Source organism: Sinocyclocheilus anshuiensis, unplaced genomic scaffold (assembly GCF_001515605.1).
Source record: "Sinocyclocheilus anshuiensis isolate Anshui unplaced genomic scaffold, SAMN03320099.WGS_v1.1 scaffold242, whole genome shotgun sequence".
Taxonomy (NCBI): Eukaryota; Metazoa; Chordata; class Actinopteri; order Cypriniformes; family Cyprinidae; genus Sinocyclocheilus; species Sinocyclocheilus anshuiensis.
The window spans coordinates 953,050-970,781 of NW_015546053.1; the positions used below are offsets into that span (position 1 = coordinate 953,050).

The 17,732-nt window shown below is 34.4% G+C and overlaps 2 protein-coding genes across 2 annotated transcripts in view; both read left to right on the forward strand.

The window, feature by feature from the left end:
* Positions 1-3,245, forward strand: part of LOC107699228 (serine/threonine-protein kinase D2-like) — a 41,799-nt gene extending 38,554 nt beyond the window's left edge. The window contains exons 16-18 of the mRNA XM_016500428.1: positions 1-151; positions 438-523; positions 1,248-3,245. The exon at positions 1-151 is cut by the window's left edge and continues 111 nt beyond it. Coding sequence (XP_016355914.1) covers positions 1-151; positions 438-523; positions 1,248-1,472 — 462 coding nt within the window. The 3' untranslated portion in view covers positions 1,473-3,245. The remainder of the gene's footprint in view (positions 152-437; positions 524-1,247) is intronic.
* A 2,909-nt stretch (positions 3,246-6,154) lies between these two features.
* Positions 6,155-17,732, forward strand: part of LOC107699229 (G-protein coupled receptor 4-like) — a 17,120-nt gene continuing 5,542 nt past the window's right edge. The window contains exon 1 of the mRNA XM_016500429.1: positions 6,155-6,594. The gene's annotated coding sequence lies outside the window, so the exon portion shown is untranslated. The remainder of the gene's footprint in view (positions 6,595-17,732) is intronic.

Genomic DNA, 17,732 nt, shown 5'->3' on the forward strand with positions numbered 1-17,732 from the left:
CGCTCTCTGGACATGTGGTCTGTAGGTGTGATTATGTATGTCAGTCTGAGTGGAACTTTCCCCTTCAACGAGGACGAAGACATCAATGATCAGATCCACAATGCCGCCTTCATGTACCCACCCAACCCATGGAAACAGATCTCTCCTGAAGGTAACACAGTAAAATTACACCGAATTAAATACAAGTTCCTGATGTACAATAAAATGTCAGATCAAATTGAGAATATGAGTATATGAAAAGTTAAAAGAGCTGAATAGAGAACACTTTGTGTGGCTCTTCCTGGAAATGTACTTCATAATAACAAAAAGAAATTCGATGCATTAAAAGCAGGCTGATCATTGAGTCGCTCCATCTGCCTTTGATTTTCTGTCTGCTGCTGTAAATCATTTAGCTTCAATCAATGCAGATTTTGTGTGATCTCTTCGTTTCTCCATAGCTATCGACCTCATCAATAACCTGCTCCAAGTGAAGATGAGAAAACGCTACAGTGTAGACAAGAGTCTCAGCCATACCTATCTACAGGTAATGCCAATATCAGGCTCATGCTATTAATGGCTCTTTCCATGATTAGGGTGCCACATATGGCATATATATATATATATATATAGCAGACAGAGACCCTGGACCACAAAACCAGTCATAAGGGTCAATTGTGAAATTTATAGGTTTGTTAGGATAGGACAACATTTGGCCGAGATACAACAATTTGAAAATCTGGAATCTGAGGGTGCAAAAAAATCACAATATTGAGAACATCGCCTTTAAAGTTGTTTTGATGAAAGGTTTTGATCCACTTCAAATGTTGACTAGTCTACATAAATGTGTGTGTGTGTGTGATTGTGAGTGTGCATTATATTATATTAATTGAAACTACTCTTACTATTAAGAAGATAATTTTTTTAGTTAAATGAGACGGAAGCAAGAAGGATAATCTAGACAAGGATAAGGCTATTATATTCACATGAAAAAAAATTGGAAATAGTGCTGTAATTACATTCTAAGGTCCACATGAAAGAAGGAAAAAGGACAAATGTGAAAAACAACCCCTGAGATGACAAAAATCCAAGTATGGATTTGCAGTAAAAGAGTTTTATGTTTGACAAGGAAATTACATTAAGTAAAGTAAAGCGCTTTTAGACACCGCAAACAAAATGAATCATCATTAGCTGTGGCGTCCTTCTGTCTTTATCATCTCCTTATTTGCTCTCTCTCCCCCCACCCCCACTACCCCTGTCTGCTCTTTCAGGATTACCAGGCCTGGTTGGACCTCCGAAAGCTGGAGTCAAAGCTCGGGGAGCGTTACATAACCCACGAGAGCGATGACAGCCGCTGGCAGCAGTACGCCCGTGACCACACGCTGCCCTACCCTGCTCACCTGGTGCCCCCGCCACCTGCGTCCGACGACGACGAGCTGGAGGGTGCAGAGGACGCAGACATGCAGGGGCTGACAGAGCGTGTTAGCATCCTTTGAAGAAGAAACCGAGGCGGAGGCAAGAGGAATGAAGAGTGCCTGCCCGAACTCTAGCGATTTTTAGTGCACCAAGAGCGTAGGATGGAGGTAGTCCTCTGTAAGAAAGCATAGCTTCAGGTCTCTTTGGCAGGCCGTCTGAACTCTGACCTCCTTCAGCTAGGACTGCTGCAGATTTGTTTCTGGGATGCAGATATTAAGGTTGGGAAAGAACTGTTTTGGACTCCAGCATGTAGACACAAAGTCAATCTGTTAATTGTAGGCATGTGCGAAACAAATTTTTTCGAAATGGGCTGGTTTTGGGTTTGTCTCCCCCAACTAGACATCTTTCTTAAGGTACAGTCACATTTACAAGTATTCTGCATATTTTCGCAGGCGAAACCCAGTCAGTTCAATGGAAATACATGCTTTCGTTAATTTCATGTCAGGACGAAAGATTTCCTCATGTAGATTTCGCAAATGGTTCAAGTTGGCCACACGCATTCACCACATTTACCAACAAAAAGCTGCTTGGTTTGAAAGTGAATTCTGTGTGAATGGAGCTTCATGAGTTGCTTAACTATTGACAATAGACAATGGACTTTTTCCCTGCGAAATTTTGCTAATGTGACCGTACCTTTAGGGGACAAAATAGAAGAGAATCTTCCAAAAGATCTCGAGACATGGTTTTAAAATGTTGAATATTTGCAGCATCTTAAAAACTTGCAGAACATTCAAAAAACAGTGCAAGATGTGACACAATGGCCAGAGATGTTCTTCTGAATGTGTCTTTCCTGACAGTGGTGCTTTGAAGGCGATGAATAAACTATGTTTTAAGAGTTTTAGTGGTCAAAACTGTCTAAAGGTATGGTCACATTTACCGGTGCTCCTTGAAATTGTGTGGCCAAAATCCAGTCATTTCAATATGCAATCGAGAGTTTCGTGTGAAGTCGTTCCTCAAGCAGATTGCATTCATGTTCATGTGAATTTGCCGCATTGATCAACAGAAAGTTGAAAATGTCTTCTGTGTGAACGGTGCTTCATACATGGACAATAGACCTTTTTTGCCCACAAAATTTCACCCAAATTTTGCCAATGTGACCTAAACTGCTAAAGCGCAGCATGCGATTAACATGCAAATTAAAGAAAAATCGTTAACAAGTTAGTCAATCTCGCTAATTGACTAATCGACCATCATGACCCATTCTTAGTTTGTTGTTCACAACAGATTGACGTCAAGCTGATATTCTCCAGGTCACCAGGAATGTATGAGTCATGATACAAATGCAAAGAAAAAAAAAGTATCTATTAAGCTGGACTTTTTTTCTTTTTTGTGCTCTGTGGTGACTCCACCTTTAGTTTCAGATCCACTTTTTACTTATTACTGAGAACCGTTTCACAAAATAACCTGGAAGAAGTCCAAGAGTCTGGTGTTTTCCAGTATCGTCATCGGTTTGCCCTCCATGGGGAAGATGACATGGATGTTATCTTATGAGGACTGATAAGCAGGCTGCCCCTCGGCCTTATCAGCATACAAAATAAGTGCACAAAGACTACCTAGACTGTTCTCAGATCAGCCGCTGTTAGCAACCGGCTGATCTTTGCTTGTATTGGATGTGTATTCTTATTCCTAACTGACCCTAGACCTGAGCATTAGGCTGCATGTCACTGAGAATTAGGTTTGCTTGAAACTTATTGCTATGAAGGACTATTTTGTACACATGTAACCTTAGAAATTCTGATGTAGTTTGTGGAAGGTAATGTCGGAGCATTGCCAGCAGGTATAATAAACACAGTGATGCATAAATCTGCTGAAATGAATCTTCTTGAGTCATGATGTTTGAGTCAAGTTGATTTTTTTTTATCCTCTTTTCCCGATTGATTCTCAAAAGAATCTAGTAGAGAGAATGACAAAATGAAAAACATCAAAATACATGGAGAACTTGTTCCAGGTACAATACGGCTTAAGCTTTACTGACAGCATCTGTGGGCACAGAAAATCATTTCAGCTTGTTCCTCAGTTTGTAAAAATAAGCAAAAGTGTTGAGTTTGAGTAATGCGCTTATTGTACAGTTGAAGTCTATGGAGAAAAGGCATTGTAGAGGGTTTAATACATTCATTCTTATACCAGTGTAATCATTTAACTGTATTTGAGCTATACATCATCCTTTTAATGATGAAACTACGACAGACGTTGGGAAAGATGGCGTGATAAATAACATATTAGAGGATGATGATGCGTTATTAAATGTCTTATTAAGGGAAATCAAAGGAAACATTTGCTAATTTAGTTTTTATAGCACAATTTAAATGGAATAATTGAAAACCATCAAAAGGCACTATATGTCCCACTTTAGCTTAAAAACCAGAGGGAAAACTTGCCACCGCTCTCATCTGATTTTATCAGAATATGGATAATGCTTTTTTTTTTTTTTTTATGTGTCATTAATGGTAAATTTATAAATAGCAGATTACCATTCAAAGGGAATAATTATATAAATTATATAGAGACTTATATTTTTTCATTTTAAATGATAATAAGACTAAATAATATATTGGAATTTTAAATATTAACTTATGTCAACAATGCAAGATACAGTGTTTTATTTCAAATTTATATAACAAATCTATTTCAAATCAATTCTGTTCTACTGAACCTTCTATTCCTCGAAGTACCTCTGTTGTCATAAAAATATTCAGCAAATCAGCCATATCAGCATATTAGACTGATTTCTGAAGGATCATGTGACACTGAAGGCTGGAGTAATTATGCTGAGAATTCAGATTTGCCATCAAAGGAATGAAAGACATTTTAAACTTTATTAAAATAGAAAATAAATTATAATAATACCTCACAATAATGATATTTTTGTCACACTTTAATTTAAGGTCCAGTTCTTGCTATTAATTCAATTCAAGTTTATTTGTATAGCGCTTTTCACGATACAAATCGTTGCAAAGCAACTTTACAGAAAATTAAGTTTCTACAATATTTAGTGGTAGCTTATCAGTGGTGACTGTCAGTTAATGTACATATGGCAGAAGTGTACGGAAAAATCAATTAAAGACGTAATCAAACAGACGATGAACACTATTAACAGCAATTATTATATGATGCAATCAAACTTATAGCAAAATGTGGTAGTTCTGTATGTTGTTTCAGGGTTGGCATCATCTGAGGTCCTCTGAGGGGTTGGCATCATCTCTTCCTGCCCTTGAATACCTGTATAGTTTTGTAATCGATCTATGAGTATGTCATGATCTATAGTGTCGAACACAGCACTAAGATCAAGTAAAACTAGCAATGAGATGAGCTATTAACAAATCATTAACTACGACTTTTGCCTCAATAAACTCAATATTATTAGTTGTTTAGTTTAGGTATTGGGTAGGATTAGGGATATAGAATATGGTCATGCAAAATATGTGCTTTATAAGTACTAATAAACCAGCCATTATGTTAATAATATTCATGCTAATGACTAGTTAGTAATAACTAACTAAAAACTAGTTAATAGTGAGAATTTTTTCCCTGTTCTAAAGTGTTAGTTTAGGGACAAACTCTTATTAACTTGCTTATTTGCATGCATATAGGCTATTTATTATCAATGGCTTATCCTGCATGACCATATTTTAGATCTAGTTCTATTGCAAGTGAATTACTGTGAACACATTTTTTGTTTGTTTTTTATAAACTGAGGGATACAACTATGTGATAATCGCCAAAATGCCACAGAAACCGCTGATAGAGTTCCACATTAATTGAACCAATAACTGCTTTAAGTTTAAACTCAAACAAATCTTTCCTGATTGAAACTGTGAATGGAACATTACGTTGTTTCAGATCTAAAAACTCGTTGTTTCTATGAAGTTAAAAAACATTAGGAAATGGAAAGTATCATATTTGCCCTGACAGTTTTAGGGAAAGCCCACATGTATTAGTCCAGAAACTGCTCTGTACTCTAGAAATCAGTCAGTTAGTAAGATAAAAGAAATGGCAAACCAGCAGAAACGGGAAGAATATGAAACAAATAACATTTTTTATATTAAAAATATAAAACAGTAATGAACCCCAAGCAGCAGGCAACCACAAATCAATGTGTACAGCATAAACATGAATTATTTAACAATACGTTTTAGATACAAGTCTCATTCCTTACCTGTATTATTATAGTCAATAATTTATGAAATTCACTGAAAGGTCAAAACACCTTTTTTGAAAGGTCAAAACACCTTACAACCTTGAGTTGTACCTTTTTATCAGACATAGGTGAACTGCTCCACATTTCCTCATGGAACGTAACCATTAAATAATCAGTTAAGAGAATATTAAGTTTATATAGGTTTAACCAAATTTCTCAGAAGTCTCAGCCTTTACCAGAACATTTCAGACAGAGAAACAGTAGGTGGTTTGGCATTTGAGGAACAAAAAATGTTGATAAGGCTTTGATTCAGTTTTGATTTATCTATTCAATCAGGTTTTACTAACAGTGGTGTCTTAAAGCGGAAAAACATGACTGAGTGCTCATAATGCAAATTATAGTTTTATTTATTTACAGCCATTATGGCAAGCACAGAGAACATGTTAACAAGTCTGTAGTGTCTATGCTAAACAGGACGTTGTGGCATTGTGTCAGACTGCCTCTGAGGCAGACTGAACCATCACTGGAAGTTTGTCATCTGTCGTTCACCGCGTGTCTGGAAAAAGCTTTTACTCATTGCGGTTCCCTCTAACGCTATCACATGCAGCTCTAAGGAATAAAACAAAAAAACAACCTAGCCCTAGCCTAACATCTTCCTGTAGACATACATGTGCGAGAGCATGTGAATATCTCTCCTCCCCTTTCTCTCTCTCAATTCATCTCCTCTCCATCCACTCTGCGCGAAGTGCATCGGCTGAACCTGCTCTCACAGGGTCACTTTTGATCTTCTCCTGCCAGGAAGCATTATTAATGTGCATGACACCCTCTTCACGTCTGAGGAACTCAGCTGTGCCACTTTTCTCAGAGGTCACGCGGGCCTGGAGCTGGACTTGAGGCGGTTCTGGGACTGAGGTTGTAAAGTTACACTGCTGGGATTGGGTGGACACCCTTCTCTGGTTGGAGCTGGTGGAGAACAATTCATAATTCGTTGTGTTGATTCGCAGGTGAGGTTCTTTAATTTTTTTGTGCTGGTTTTGTTACAAGAATTACAAGAATAATGGTGAACCAGTGTGTATGTGTAAATAAGATAAAATCAGAGGGTGGACACGCTTGTTTGTTTCCTGTGCTATAGATAGTAACACTACTAATGCGGTTGTCAGACACTTGATCCTAATATTTTAAAATGTTTACAACACTGGGATGCGTATATAGAGCATCCGGCTGCCACGTCTAGTATAATAGGGAGTTTTGAAAGTACATGTTTGTAACATTTTAATCAGACTAATAATATGTTTTGAAGTTAGTAAATTGCATTGCGAGAAATCAAGCAAAATTAATACATTTTGGGAGATAATTATACCTTAGAAAAAGTAACGGCTGACAATTAATTTGATTTAATATTGTGATATTGTTAAACTATGAGGTGCGTCTTAGAATTTATTTAATTTATAAACTGACAGTCATATAGCATGCAGAAAAATATGGGACTTTCACTTGTCTTTGAAGAGTTTTTTTTTTCTTGAAATGATGAGGTAATTATGATGGTTTTAATAATTAGTCATTAATGGAGTAAAAGGGGACAAAATATGATGGTAACCGAGATGACGCACATCCTGGAAATTTCCAAAAAGTGCATCTCAACATCTCAAGGTGTGTTAACCATCATCTGTTACCATCATATTGTCCCCTCTAAAGCAATGAACTAATCAATTAATAAGTTCAAATTGTTATAAAAATGTTAAAATTGTCATAACATGTCATAAAAGCATTGTCATAACAGGCACATGACAGTCGCCTGATTTATTTAGTTAGTTATTTAATTTGACCGTCTGTTTGTTTGTTAGCATCATATATGTAGAATAAATAAATACAAAAATTAATGCAGAACAATGACAAAAAAATTAAAAATACTAAATTGTTGAATGTTTTAAAAAATGTATTTATTAATTTGTATTAGTAGTGCTCTCAAACGATTAATCGCGATTAATCGCATCCAAAATAAGTTTTTGCTTTATTATGTATATATATAAATAGACACATGTGCATGTATATATATAAGAAAAATGTTATGTTTATATATTAAATATATTTATATATAATATAAACTATATGAATATAAATATATACATGTAAATATTTTCAAAATGTATACTGTATGTGTGTATTTATATCTAAACAATAAATATACACAGTACACACACACATATATTATGTAAACAAAAACTTTTGGTAACACTTTCTATGAAGTCCATATTATAATACATTATAAGGGTATTCTTAAGGCATTATAAGGAATGCATAATGCATTATATATAAAAAAAACGTTATAATATGTTATATCATCTTATTATAATACATTAAAAATGTTATTATGAATATTCATATTTACTTATTTGTGGTTATAGCTTTTAAGAGTATGATGATTTATAACACACAGTGAACGATGCATCAACTTAAGTTACAATGGATTATATTTCTCATAGTTATAATGTATTATAAGTCTCACATCTTGCCATCTTTATTATGCTACTTTACTTAAAGCAATCAAAGACCACTTATAAGTATAGTAATAATAATAATACTTTTTTTTTCTCAAACAGCCATATAAGATAAGATATCAGATCAGATGAATGTGTAATATGACACATTTGCTTTGAACTATTTTTACTGTAATATCAGTTTGATTATTTTGATGGTACCTTTTAGACAGCTGTTGATAAGTAACTCTGCAACATGTCAACTATCAGTCATTGGAGTATTAGTAGTGTGTCTGCTAAATATATGCTATCACTTTATTTTGATGGTTCCCTAACAGACAAACTCACTAGAAGTAACGTTGCAAGTACGTCAACATTCTACCTACCCTAACCTTAAAGGTGGGGTAAGCGATTTTTCAAAAACGCTTTAGACAACTGATTCGGGCCAGTAGCAAAACAAACTTGTAGCCAATCAGCAGTAAGGGGCATGTCTACTCATGATGTGGAGGAGAGAGCGTTCAGTGCACAGGATGGACATTAGCCGAGCCGAGCGACAGAAAGATAGATGGCGGATAAAAAACAATAGAGGAAAACACCTAACACCGTGTCTGCGCCGCAACAGCTAAAGTCTGTCTAGTACACTGGACGCGACAAAGCGACTGTTGAAAATCATTTGAAATTTGTGTCAATACGTCATAAATAGAACGCAGCAGCAGTTTTTTGTCGTGTCGTGCCGCGCCGCATCCAGTGTAGACCATAGATATGTATATATATCTATGGTGTAGACAGCATCACTGATTATAATGAGTTCCAAAGTATTTTGTCGCGCCGCGCCACTCGCGTCCGGTGTAGACATGGTGTAACATTGGTTTTGCTTTGTTTCACAGAACTAATCGTTGCCTGGGTTGCGTACGTATGTGCGGGGCAAAATCCCTTTTGGGGTAGGGGCGTGTTTTTTTTGGTGATTTCAAATGTCAACATTGGCTACCAGAAATCGCTTACCCCACCTAAGCCTACCAATACTCTAATGAGAGTTAGTTGACATGTAGTTGCAAAGTTGATTATAGTCAATAGACTAAGGGGACCATCAAAATAAAATGTAACCTAACATATAAACATTGCATTCTTTTTCAGTTTAAATGATTAACTAGCTCACATCAAAATTAATATTAGCCAATAGCCTCACAGGGGAACACTCAAATAACACACCACAACTTACAAGATGTAGTAAGATACTGTGCAGATCTTAAATAAACAATGTCAAGATATATAGTCCATTATAAATGTAAAAGTAGATTTAATATGGTGTTCATTGTGTTATAAATAATCATAATCTTAAACGTTATAACCACAAATGCGTAAGCATTATAATGTATTATAACTGTTGTCATGATTATGTATTAGATTATATAACATATTATAAGGTTTTTTATGCATTCATTATAATGCCTTAAGAATACCCTTATAATGTATTACAAATATGGGCTTCATAGAAAGTGTTACCAAGCTTTTATTTTGAATGCGATTAATTGTGATTATTCTTTTGACAGCCCTAATTATTAGTCTATATTTACATATAGTAAAGCTGGCTTTAATTATTTTTCACACGTGTATTGTAAATGACAAACTGAAATGGCATCTATTTTGCAAAATGAACCCTTTGATTCTGAAGTGCACCATTCTCTCACCCCACAATAAGATTTTAAATATGTGAAGTGCTTTACTCGGTAAAAAAAAAAAGATGCAGACTAGTCTGTTTTTTTTTGAGTAATCAACAATCTCCTCATTGCGTGACCCAAGGCATTTTTAGGGTCATATGTCTCTGCACTGACTTAGAATTTATAACATAAATTTATAACAGTTAGTTTTGTTCTGCACTTACATAATTTTCCTGCAGCCTGAGTATGCAGTGGCCTCAGGATGGGAGTTGGTTAGGGGGCGATTATGCCATTCAGAGGGGCTGACAGGACGTGCAGCCCACCACTCTTCTTTCCAGACCACTAGCCTGTCTCAACAGCTCTCAGGGGTGCTCATTAAACCTGCAATCACAATAGCAAAACAAAATAAAGCAGTGTAAACACATTACGTAAGCTAAGGGAAAGGAAACAGAAAGGAAAACTCCATTAAAGTAGATGTGTTCATCAATACTGTACAGTAACCGCTGACTGAAGAGTCCCACATTATCCCTGACTTCCTTTCTGGACAAACATTGAAAACATCCTACCCAGATTTTTAATAATACTATCACTAATACAGTTGTTAGACCATCCCTAACATTGAAAAAATCAGTGTAATGCACACCCTCTAATGGCCTTTTGCTTTATTGAGCCCCAAATATGCAATCTGATAAAAAACATGCTGTGAAAACAACAACAACTGTTCTTTTAAAGGAACACCAAATGATAACTTTTTTTTTATGCTTTCAGCAGCTGTGAAAAAAAACTTAATTGTATTAAATGTGCACTTGTAGTGAACTTCAAATCTTAAAAGTATATTTTCAAAACATGAATAAAAAGGCCACTTAAATGTACTTAAAGAGAGTACACTTGCATTAATATGTTTTAACGTGCTTAAGTACACTTTTAAAAAGTGCACTTTGAAATAATGTAAAATTCATGATTTTAAAGTACATTTTAAATCATTGTTTAAATAATCTTTTGTTGTTCTTTAATGTAATGCAGTTATTTTGATGTGTTGACTGATTGCATACTAAATCACATGAACTTTAATTCTAATTTTAATTGAAGTATGTTATTTGAAATTACATAAAGGATTAATATAATTGAATACATTTGTATATTTGAAGACTTCAGATTCAAAAACCTCTAAGTCCGTCTAATATTTTTCTTTTACATGAGCATTTTTATCAGGCTCCTATGAAAATAACATTGGACATTTTTTAAAATAAGGCATTCAGTAACTGACTAATAACTAAACACAGGAGCCTGATAAAAATTGCTAATTTAAAAGAAAAAAAAAAAGTATTTAGAGGTGTTTGCATCTGAAGTCTTAATTTATAATTGCAATTAAATAATATATTTTAACATGCAAATAATGAAGTGCCTGAAAACATTATATTACGTTTGCACTTAAGTGAATCTTTTAAAGTGTTTTATTTCTGTAATATGCTTTTAAAAGTATGCCAAGGTATACTTATTTTTCACAAAGGAGCGAGTAGGAACACAACAAAACCATGTGATTCATTGCTCACTTGATCCGTTTTGGACTTTTCATGTCAAACATTCTGAACTTGGAAAATATTATAATAAAAGTACCTGTGTATTTCCTTTATGGTACAGCCCCTTTTGTGGTTTGGATCATGTGGTTATGGTTTAAATTAATTTCTTGGCCTGTGTCCATGTTTGTAATATCTGGTGTTTGAGTGGCAACATTTATGTGCAAAATCCGAAAACATCATTATGCAGTATTTAAAATCATCAGAGCATCAGAGATATATGGCGTATGTTGTCATTGGTTTAAAAGTGAATATTACATTTAAACAACAGTAAACAACGTGCAGTTTCTATTTTGTGATGCATGATCTAAATTTCAACCACAACCCTGTTACAGTCTTTAAAGGGCACACCACATTGCCGTCTTTACTTCATGACGTAAATTAAACATGAAAAAAAATAAAATGCAGGAAAACAGCCCGACATATTTTGAAATGACAGTATCATTAGCATAGACTTCACAGCAAGTGAATCACAGCACATCTTTATCATCGCTTATTCCGAAATAACCATCAGACTTGAAGAATAATGATTCGGTACCACAGCAGAGCTGAAGGGGAGGCTGTTTATGATGCAGTTTTCAATTTTTATTTGTATTGTATGGGAGACTGTTGTGTATTTGCTGGTTCAATCTAATTCTACATCTAAAAGTAATCTTTGAAGCTTTAAGAGAGTGTGCTCAGGTTACCCAACTATTGATTTTTCCTCTGTTTGCACGGGTAGGGTGAATTGTGCACATTGCTTAAAAAACCATTGCTCCGTTAGACCTGAATTGAATGTTAGTGTGACATACTGCTGCTAGTCCAATCACTCTAGCAGCTAATGCTGTTAGTATGCCTGAGTTTGATATTGTGAGCAGATAAAGAAGACTGTTAAGATCTTAAAGTCTCTTGCATGAAGCAAAGGTCTGTGAATACATAAAACATTTAAAAAGTAATTTGATACTTAAATGTTTTACTTGTCTTTGTTTGCAGCCACATATTGTGCAGATAATATAATATTAAGGAAATAAAAGGCCACTTAAAGGGAGCGTTCACCCAAAAATAAAAAGTCATGATTTACTCATACTCAAGTTGTTCCAAACCTGTATGAGTTTCTGTCTTCTGTTGAACACAAAAGAAGAAGAAGATTTTAAAGAATGTTGGTAAAAAAAAAATGTTGCCGGTAGCCATGACATCCATGGTATGAAAAAAAAAAGTCAATGGCTAACCAACAACCAGTGTTGGGAGTAACTAGTTACATGTAATGAAATTGTGTAATTTAATTACAATATAAATGTAACTGTAATCTGTTATTGAGAAAATAAATGTGTAATTAAATTATAGTTACTTGTGAAAATGTTAATGATCACAAAGGGGGTTACATCTGAATATTTTCACACACATACAGATACAGAAGTGTAGGACACAGAATAGGACACATGCTTATTTGATAACAGTTTTATTTTCTATTTTGGTTATATGCTTTATTTTCTATTTTTTTCAAGGCACTGTTAGATTCCAGTGTTTTCTGTCATAGCTATGCAAATATTTGATTTCAAAACAGTATCATAGCTATTAAACTATATCTTGTTATGATTTTAAATCTGTATTTAACCTCAGAACAATCTTAAAGTAATAAGAGGTGTTCAAGTCTGAGTTTAAGTGGTGGCTGTGCTTTAAAATTAAATTATTATAATATTAATTCAAGCGATGAAGTATTTTGAAAGTGTGACTAATTAGTGTTGAGTACTACTGCAGGGTTAACCCTGCCTGCTTTAAATGTTTGAAAATAATTAGCAGTTGAAAGCATTCGTTAAAAATGTAGAAAAGCAATCAAATGTAATCAGTTACATTAATAAAGTAACTGAAATAGTTACACTACTTTACACGTTAAATATGGTAATTTGTAGGGGTTGAACGACTTCTGATTTTTTAAAGTCGACTTTATTTGATGAAAGTCGAGTCGAAGTCTACTAGTGTTGACAATACATTTCCGCACTGAATGATTCTGTGAGCTCGCGATCTGCGTGTGATTTACGATTTACAGTCTGTAGCCTATATGTGTGCGTTACAGTGCAGCAGCGCATTAGATTAGAATGGCGAGATAACTTACCTGTACAATAAGCTGTTTAAAACGTGCATTCTCCCGTTCAGTTTCGAGCATCCAGTAATATAATCACATATTTAGAGTATCTCTTTAGAGTATTAGTAGAGTGTTAGGGTTAAGTAGTAGAATAACTTGACATGCAGTTGCAAAGTTGCTTATAGTTAGTAGAATGTCTAAAGTGGACTATCAAAATTTTATAATATTACCATAATTTTTATTGTATTACCATAATTTACGTTACAATTAAAAGCAATATACTTATTTCAGATGAAAATATTTAGTATGTCTTTAAATACATGTGAAAATTAAATTCATATGCATGTTGATAAAATGTAGCGCTGTCAAACGATTAATCGCGATTATTCGCATCCAAAATAAAAGTTTTTGTTTACGTAATATATGTGTGTATACTGTGTATATTTATTATGTATATATAAATACACACACATACAGTATATATTTTGAAAATGTTGAACGACTTCTGATTTTTTAAAGTCGACTTTATTTGATGAAAGTCGAGTCGAAGTCTACTAGTGTTGACAATACATTTCCGCACTGAATGATTCTGTGAGCTCGCGATCTGCGTGTGATTTACGATTTACAGTCTGTAGCCTATATGTGTGCGTTACAGTGCAGCAGCGCATTAGATTAGAATGGCGAGATAACTTACCTGTACAATAAGCTGTTTAAAACGTGCATTCTCCCGTTCAGTTTCGAGCATCCAGTAATATAATCACATATTTAGAGTATCTCTTTAGAGTATTAGTAGAGTGTTAGGGTTAAGTAGTAGAATAACTTGACATGCAGTTGCAAAGTTGCTTATAGTTAGTAGAATGTCTAAAGTGGACTATCAAAATTTTATAATATTACCATAATTTTTATTGTATTACCATAATTTACGTTACAATTAAAAGCAATATACTTATTTCAGATGAAAATATTTAGTATGTCTTTAAATACATGTGAAAATTAAATTCATATGCATGTTGATAAAATGTAGCGCTGTCAAACGATTAATCGCGATTATTCGCATCCAAAATAAAAGTTTTTGTTTACATAATATATGTGTGTGTACTGTGTATATTTATGTATATAAAAATACTCACACATGCATGTATATATTTCAGAAAAATGTTATGTTTATATATTAATTATATTTATATATAATATACATTATATGAATATAAATATATACATGTGAATACATGTAAATATTTTTTAAAATATATACTGTATGTGTGTGTATTTATGTATACATAATAAACAGTACACAAACATATATTATGTAAACAAAAAGCTTTTATTTTGGATGCGATTAATCATTTGACATCACTAATAAAATGGTCATACCAGTTTTTAATCTGCAAAAAAATTCTGAAATAAACTGTTTTTTTTTTTAGGTTCAAAACAATTAATTGAACAGATCTGACTCAGAAGAGTGATTAATTTACAAATTAGACATTGCAAGCCACATAATTTGAGGTATCATTCAAGTCTGTAGTAGAAATGGAACAAGATGAGTTTTGCATCAAAATGTTATATTTAAGATCAGGGATATACAGTCCATGCATATGAGCAATACTATGATGCTTGCCTTAAAAGCAAGATCAGGATATTAATAGTTCAAGTGCAGCTATAAGGCTTTTTGGTGAGGTGAAACTAAGGTCTTTCTTTGACTGTGGTAGGGCTGTTTGATTTTCTCACAGATCTTGCACTGAAGAGCAAGAATTGAGGGGCTGCAAAACCCTTCATGTGGAGACCAGCAGCTGTGTAAGACGGCAACAGTGTCTTGAATTGAATTTGAGCAAAGACTGGCAGTAAGTGAAAAGACTCTCCAAAGGTTAAAAACAAGTTTAGCAATAGCACTGAAGATGAACTCAATGGAATATAGGGGATATGCAGGTAGTGATGAGAGAGCTGTAGTAGCTAGATGTGAAATGAACTGATGTGAACCTTATTGGCAATTGTTGTTGTTTTTTCTTTTTTCTTTTGGAAATTGTAAAATGCGTCTTTCAAAGAGATTTCAAAGTGTAAGGCTTGCCACTCGTGTGAATGTAGAAAAAACATGCCATATGTGCGGCATATGAACAGATGTAAAGGCTCTGCCTACAAATATCGATGATCTCCAAGATCTGAGGGAAAAGTTGTTGGAATGCTTTCAAAAAACAGAGCCAAGGCTTAAATCCATTATAAACTCAGTCCAGGCACATTTTACAAAACTTTTCTTTCCCCCGTCGGCTCAAAAACACATTTGCTCAGCCATGAAATTAAGTTTAACAGCAAGGGTGACATTTTGCCTTTAATATCAAAAACGTATCATAATATATAGCAAAAGAAACAATCTTGGTCACAGAGGTAGCAGATTACCTTCATCCATCTGAATTCAATATTTGTGCAATGCGTATGTGTTTAGATACAAGCATATATGAAACCTTCTCTGTGGACTATTATTATAATTATTTCTGTTCTATTCTATTCTATTCTATTCTCTTTTTATTTTTTTTTGTCAAGTTTGATTCTCCATCGTAATCATGGCACATGAAGTCAATAGTACTGGGGATGACATTTTGCTACTTGTTTCATTTTAAATTAATTACCAGGCTTCCTGCAAGCTGTTATTTTCTGATAAGAATGACTTTGCAACCTTTTGTGACTTTGCAACCTTGATTTGTAAGGGACTGTGGTGTGTATGTGAAGAGGTTTCTGTGTAAAATGTCGCTTCTGTATATAAAATAAGCAACAAATGTGTCTAGCTATATATATATTTATATATACAGGGCTGTACAGTGCGACATATGTCGCACGTGCTACGAAAAAACTGGTCTGTGCGATTAATAAATTTACCACTGTAGCACGCGTGCGATACAGTTTTGCATGTTCATAACACAGCCGCTTAATAGTGTGAAGTGATTTCGTTGTGCTTGTTTGTGTGTGTGAGATTGATTATACTTGGTAGTCAGGGGTGTGCGATATGACGATTTTTGATCGTGGACTATTAAAATGTCTCCATGATCTGCTTTTGAAGAAATATCGTTGTATCGTGCTACAGTTTCATGTGCCATTGTTTAAAGGGGAACGGTTGTCATCTTGTTAAAATCTATCTTAGGGCTAGGCGATAAAAACTATTTTGTTGTAATTTATGTCTAGAATGATGATAAGCTCTGTAAGCTCTGATGATAAACTCATTTTTACTTGAAATGGATTAATCTAACAGCCTATCATACAGCAGAAATAAACGTGACAACAGCCAGTCAGTACATGTCACTAATAAGTCTGCATGTTCTGCGTGTCTCTGTGTGCATGAGTGGCACAATTTCATCTGATACACAAACTCAAAAACACACGTGACACCCAGGGCAGGATTTATGGGGCAGGGGGCCCCTGGGCTTGAGGTTATGTTTGGGCCCCATACCTATATTACAAATGCCCTCAACTAGAACATTATTATAGAGTAACACAAAATACACAAAAATTCAAATATGCTTTCAGGTTCATATACTGTATACAATTAATAGGCAACATGTCTAGCCTAGTCAAAGTTTAGATGTAATATTAAATAGTCACTATAATACAATAAACAGGATGTGATCTCTCAGTTGAGAGATCAAAACCCTGAAATAACACTGAGCAGAAAAAAACAAAGAGATGTATTATGAAAATGTAGTGTCATATCTGTGTCCTTTTATGTCAGATTCTTAAATTTAATAAATTCAATCTGAATAAAAAAAACATGTTGACTATTAACAATCAAATGAAATCACTATAAACAAAATCCATAGATGGATTTTGCACAAGTTATGTTAAGTTTAAATACAAAATTTTAATGTAGAAATATTAAATGATTGCAAAAATGAAATAATGAGCTACTTTTTAAAATATGAAACTACAACCGCCAGTAGGTGGCAGCAAGTGACTGTCTTAATGAGTAAGTTGAATCCTTAAATCAACTGATTTGTTTAAAATGCTAATTCATTTAACTTAGCAAACGACTGTACTTATAGCCTGTTTGAACCATTTACTGGTCCGTGTAATGCTGAGAAAAAAAACACTGTGTTGCTCGGAGACGCATTGATGGGGCAAAACAGAATTTTGTGTCCTTTATGTAACATTATTTATTAAAATGCAAGGTTACTTGAGTCAGAAACAATGAAAACAATAACTTTTTCTTGAGTTGTTTGCGATACGGCTTCATGTGCGCGCGCTTTGGATGTGACCGTGAGCGCCCAGGAAAGTAGTTTGGATAGCGCAAGTACCGAATGGTTTAAAAAGACGTGCAAATGATACACTTTTGTGATGATGCAACACTGACCCGATTAGGCAAGTGACAGTCCTGTCAGCTGAGCG